Raw genomic sequence first — 6000 nt, 5'->3', positions numbered from 1 at the left:
CCAGCAGTCCCGAAGGAGTGCTTCTGGAGGCTTCACCAAATCTACAACTCCCAGCAGTTCACTCAGTAAGGAGTTTTTGGCTTTCCCCTTCCTGTTCAGTTATTGGCTTAAATGGTTTTTCTTTTTCTGGTCTGCAAGTTACAAAACCAAGAAATTTCCCCATAAAAATAACAATTACCAAAGCCAGGGTCCAGAGAGTCTCTAGTCAGAGCCAGTAACTTCAGGCTGCTCCCTCCCACTGGAGCAAGGAGGGCTGAGGGCTTTGCTGCCCTGGCCCGAGACAGAACGTGAGCAGGAAGACCAGTATCGGAAACCAAAGCATGCCCGCCACTAAACATGGTTTTGAAAGCCACACAGAACGCCAAGCCAGGTCCTTGCCATGTGTGTTGCCCTCAAAAATCCAGAGAAATGTCCTGTTCACAGCAGGGAAAACAATTGCGCTGATTAATTGTGCTTCTGTTGATGTCTCCATTCTGCAGACTTCTGAGTGCATTCCAGTGAGGCCATCTGCCAGATGGAAGTGTTGTCACACACAGCTTCTTGGTGCAAACTGAAAGGCTCGTGAGACTCGAGCAAGCCTGTTAGAATCCCTTTTACTAAATGGCCATAATCAAAGAACAAGCTCTTAGTTATCTAGCAATGAGCTTTGGAAATAGATGAGTACACAAAATCACAATTTATGAGTTCAGCAATTTTTCTTTTGCTGCTAAAAATATTAGCCCGTGAAAATCTTACAGTGTTGGAAGAGATACAGTCGACTGTTAATTGTGTACAAGAGGTTGATCCGTCGCTACCTTCTTCCCACCACTGCACAAGGCTCGGGGCTCGGGGAGCAGGGCTGAGCTGGCCTGGGAGAGGGAATGTGGGAGACCTCATTCTCAGGCCCCCAAGGGCCAGGGCACCAGCAGGAAGACAGGAGTACTGCCTGGCCGGGAGAGTGTGTGGCTATAGACAGGGAACCCAGTCAGCGTAGGTTGATGAGAGGGCGATGGCCTGGCCAGCCCCACTGGACCGGCCCCTGGCCGTCACACAGTGGCACTTGGGGGCAGGCAGTGCTGGGGCAGCCTGGCCTCCTGGCCACCTCGCAAGAGTCTGCTTCCTTATCTGGCTCATGGTGTTGGGAGGCTCAAGGGAACCAGGCAATTTCCTTCAGGCCGATCCTGTCCCTGGGCCGGTGCTGCTGGCCCCACTGAGCTGGATGGAGAGAAGCTGGGGCACTGGGTTCAAGCCTCAGCTCTAGCGTTCGCGACACTGGCGGTCATGGGCCTCTTGGAACGTCAGCCCCTCATCTCCGTAACAGGATGCTCATATTGGCCTTGCTTGGTTTTTTGCCAGGATTAGATGAGAACATGGAGGGGGTGGTGGTTGTTATTATTGGCATAAAAAGAGCCATTTCCTAGCTCATTAATGTGGAAAATGTAAACGTCTGGCTGCCTCAGGACAAAGGCCCCCACTGGCCCTTTCCGTCCTCCCTCCTCACTCCCATATTGTTGAGAGTTTGTTTTGGTTGTTTTGGAACTTCCAGAACAATGGGCTCTGGGGGTTGGCTCTGCAGCTATTCACACCCCCAAGGATGCATTTGCGGAGCTGAGGCCACATTCTGAGAGTAAGGGGTCTGGAGGGATGTTTCCCTGGCTCAGTCCTGCAGCCTCGGGAGCTAGGGGCATTACCATGTCAGCCCACAGGCCTCGCCCAAAGCCTCCTGTGCTTCTTTTAAGTCTTCAGCTGACTCTTTAAGTCGGAAAAGGCCAAGAAGTGCCAACCCCTTCCTCCAGCTCTGATGGCCTCGGCAGTCTCTAGCTACCAGGCTCTCCAGCTCTTGAGCCATGGGGCTCCTACCTTGTCGGCCCCCAAAGGTAGTGAGCCCCCCTTTAAGCATCTCTGGAGGCCCCACTGCAGTGTCAGGTGAGGGGCAGGGCCCTAGGGAGGAAGCCAAGCATTCCTCCTCCCTCCTGGGCTCTCTAGGCTTGGGCCTCAAAGCACCCACATGATTTAACCACCGGTCTGGCGTCCACAGGCCTGAGCGCTTCCACGCGGGGCGCCGGTCTGTGATTCCTCCACGCCCTCTGTGTCACCCCCTCCCTTGGGCCCACCCTTTCCAGGGAGGACAGGAGCAGCTGAGGAATTCCTTTAAGGTGTGAGCCGCTACGAGGCCCTTGATGCCCGCACTCAAGGAGGGACTGCCCGTTAAAAGACAGCTATCTACATAAAGGGTGATGCTTAAGACGCTTCTGACAGGTTATTGAGGACGGGGGGGCCTCCAATCCATCCCGTCCCATCTTCTTTCTGGCCAGCTTCTCTCCATCTCTGCTCGTGTTCTTCCTTCCCCTGGGATGCTGCCTGTCCCTCCTTCTCTCCTGCCCTCTGAGAACCAGCCTGAGCTTTACGTCCTCCAAAAAGCCTTCCCCACGCAGACCCTTCTGCCACGGGAGCCACATCTACTGGTATCCCATTTTCTAGGCTTTGTATGGGGCCTCTCTGAGACTCAGGCCTGATTCCAGAGGCTCTGCCATTTCCTGGCCATATGACTTTCTCTCTGAAGCGGGGAGAGCATTACCTCCCTCACAGTGTTGGAAGCACCCGGCCCACAGCAGGGGCCCCCGATATTCTGCAGAGGGGGAGACTGGAGTGGGTCCCTCAGTGTGAGTCCAGGGCACGTGCCACAATCTGGGCATTTTTAAATTCTACAACAGAAATGGAAGCCGACCCCATCACACTGAGTCTGTGCTGTTTCTTGGGCCTTCCCTGCCTTCTGGGAAACGAAATTGATTTCCAAAGGGACAATGCAGGCTGAAGTTTCTGTTTCTGTTCTGGATGGAGTGGTTGCTTTCTATGAACCAAAGGATACACAGTCATATCCTTCTGTTCAGTGGAAAACAAATGATAAAGTCAGAATTCCCCCGCAGGGATCCTTTCCCGGGGAGATGTCCAGGATGGATGGTTTCTGTGAATTCCCAGCAGCAATTTGTTTGGGGTCTACCGTCTCTGACCAGCCCCGTTGCCTGAAGGCCTAGCTGCAGATCTGACCACTGCAGAGGCCAGGCCTGCACTGATGCATCATGCAAGTGTCCCCAAAGGTTCTGCCCCGGGGCAACACGGATTCCGGGGGGCTTTGTGCGCGGAGTCCACGTTCGGTTCGGCCGCGGCCAGTCTGATTTTGGATTAGTGTCCTGTACGTAGTAGGTGCTCATGATAACATGGATTAGACTGAGGCTCAAAGACCCTAACTTTGTGGCATAATCAAGCCCACAGGAGTACAGAGGAAGGCAGAATCGTGGCAGCTACGTTGGCCAGAGGGTGACATGGGGGTGACTGACGGCTGCCCTGGACCGGCAGAGAGGAGAAGGGAGCGCGGTGGGTGGAGAAGAGTCGGCGGTGGAGACCCAGACCTGGGGTGGAGCGTGAACTGTGTGGGAGCCACAACAAGGCTTGGGGCAGAGGGTGCACGTTAGAGGGGCTCCGCCAAACATGCCGTGTCGCAGGAGCCCTAAGTGGGGGCGGCGGGTAACAGTGGGGCCGTGGCTGTATCTGGAAGGCAGAATCCTGTCTAGAAGAAAGCTGGGCCGGGGACTCCTGACCTGACTGCGTCTGGTATAGCTGGCGGGGTCCGAGTGGAGAGGATTGGAACCTGGGCGCCTGGGTGGCTCAGATGGTTAAGCCTCTGCCTTTGGCTCAGGTCACGATCTCCGGGTCCCTGCATCGGGCTCCCTGCCTGCTTTTCCTTCTCCCTCTGCCTCTTCACCTGCTTCTGCACACCGGCTCATGCTCTCTCTCTCTCTCTCAAATGAATAAATAAAATCTTAAAAAAAAAAAAAAAAAGAGAGAGGATTGGAACCTGAATTTGGGGCCTGGCCATCAGGGGTGGGATGAAGAGGACAGATGTGCCTGGATTTAAAGACAGACTTCAGGTGTGCTGAGCTGGCTGAGAGGCTCCCGGGGCCAGGCAGGAGCATATCCGGTGCAGGCGAGGGCATGAATCTGGTGTAGACACTTGAAGTGATCACACACGTCTCTCTGCATGCACCCCTATGTCCGCGCATGCTGGGCTGTAAGGGGGCGTCACGCCGTGCCCACCGCTGACTCGGGGCAGGAGGCCCTGCCGTCCTTGCAAACATCGTGGAGCGCAGACACGGCCAAGCCTGGAATAAGTTCTGGAGAAAGAACAAAAGCCACACCTGCTGTTGAGTTGGGTTTGCAGGGCGAGCAGGGGTGGGCCGCTAAGACTTGGGGCAGCCCAGTGCGGGCTGAGGGCGTGGAAATAGGGACACTAGAAATTGATGTTCTTTTAATGTCGACTCGATATTTATATGTGGGGGGGAGGCTGAGAAGAGGGAAGCAGAGAAAGGAGAACCTGTTCAGCCCTGGCCCCACACACGGCCCATTCAGAGACCAAAGGCCTCCTTAGAAAGCTCCCAACCATCTGTGGGGCCCAGTGTGATTCTTGGGGGTCTTACCTCCTCCCAAGGGTCTTGTCCAAGAACTCCTTTGAAATCATGTGCGCTGTTCTCCCCGAGAGAAGTTCTAGTTCACGCCATCTTCCCAGCTCCCTGCGTTCCCTCAGACACGTCAGTGGCTTTCATACAGGCCCGACGTGGGCAGAGGGGGCATGGGGACGAAAGACCCTCCAGGGGGAAGAAGGGCCCATCTGGGAAGTGTAAGGGGGCTTCCCCGTGGCTGGAGGGTAGACTGGGAGTAGAGATGGGCAGGAGCTGGGGCTGAGCAGGGGCCAGAGTGACTAAGGCCTTGGCGCGCAAGTTCAAATGCCCACGCTTTTGAGCCTGAGGCAAGTCATGTTCTTAGAGCAGCTGCTGCGTGCAGACAGGGGGCCGTGCGGGGGCTCCTGTCCAAGCATCCGTCCCTGGCACTGAGGCTGGGGCGCGGGGGGTGGGATGGGCCCTCCAGAGACTGTAACACAGGTCAGAACACACATGCCGGCCGTGTCCGAACCAACATGGCCTCTTTCATCAAACCTAGCAGTGTGACTCTTCGACTCACTTCTCAGGTGGATGTTTTGGTGGCCGGGGGGCGACCATGGACTTGCAAAAGCCACGGTACCGTGTCCAGTTTCTCACAATGACCCACCAGGCTGGCAACCTCTGACACGGAACACTCAGCGCTGTGTCATTTCTCCTCAGGTAACGTGCCGAGCCCTGGCGAGGGGTACAGGGAGAAGGCTTGGGGGCAGTGCTCCTGAATCTCGGACAGAGGCGAAGGGCAGATCTGGGCAGGCAGCCCGCCGGGAAGAGCTTCTCTTGCCCGGTGCCTGGCCTCCTCCCTGCGGCTCTCCAGCTGCTCAGGGTAGCGCTCAGCGGTGGGATGGGTGCAGTCCGCGCGGGACGGACCTTGGTCTCGGTGATTTCTGGGGTTGAGCTCTGGCCTCCCCACACCTGCAGGCCTGGACTCTATCCCTATGGTGTTTCCAGCAGAAGGCGACATGACCCCATTCTTGGCCCTCAGACCGACTGGGGAGTTTCTTTCCTCGGAGGCTCTGGCAGGTGCCCATCCCCTGCATCCAGAAGAAAGGGGGGCCGTCCAAGGAACGTGTTCAGCCGTGAGCTTCTGGGGGGTGAACCAGAACAGAAGCCCAACCAAGAGCGTCTCCAAAGCTATGGGGGAATGAAGGGAAGAGAGGAGACTACTGGTTAATGAGGGCCAGCTATGAGCATACACTTGGGTCTGCCCGCAACAGCCTCAGGAGCAGTTATTGAGGGGGAAACTGAGGCTCAGAAAGGTAGAGTAACTTGGTCAAGGCCACACAGCGAGTGGGTGTGTGGCTCTGTGACTTAGGGGCCATGCTTCTGTACCAGGAAGGGAGGTATCTTTTAAACAACAACAACAACCATTAACAGAAATGTCCAAGTTCCGAGAACTGAAATGGCCTCGGTACCACATGGCTCATTGTTTCTGAAATCTCAGTTGAGTCCAGCCAAGTGGAAAGTCCGACCCTTGTTCCCTTCCAAGCCTCATAGGCCAAGCCAGGATCGGTGGCCACCCCAGCCC

General features: G+C 55.9%; 1 protein-coding gene across 1 annotated transcript in view; it reads right to left on the bottom strand.

The window, feature by feature from the left end:
- Positions 1-5139: 5139 nt before the first annotated feature.
- The window catches only part of LOC116628959 (HCLS1-binding protein 3-like), a 66892-nt gene continuing 66031 nt past the window's right edge, over positions 5140-6000 (bottom strand). Inside the window, exon 7 of the mRNA XM_032399270.1 lies at positions 5140-5606. Coding sequence (XP_032255161.1) covers positions 5546-5606 — 61 coding nt within the window. The 3' untranslated portion in view covers positions 5140-5545. The remainder of the gene's footprint in view (positions 5607-6000) is intronic.

This window comes from Phoca vitulina, unplaced genomic scaffold (genome assembly GCF_004348235.1).
Source record: "Phoca vitulina isolate PV1807 unplaced genomic scaffold, GSC_HSeal_1.0 scaffold152, whole genome shotgun sequence".
Classification (NCBI taxonomy): Eukaryota; Metazoa; Chordata; class Mammalia; order Carnivora; family Phocidae; genus Phoca; species Phoca vitulina.
The sequence above is the reverse complement of the archived record's forward strand: the minus strand, read 5'-3'. Positions and strand labels throughout refer to the sequence as shown.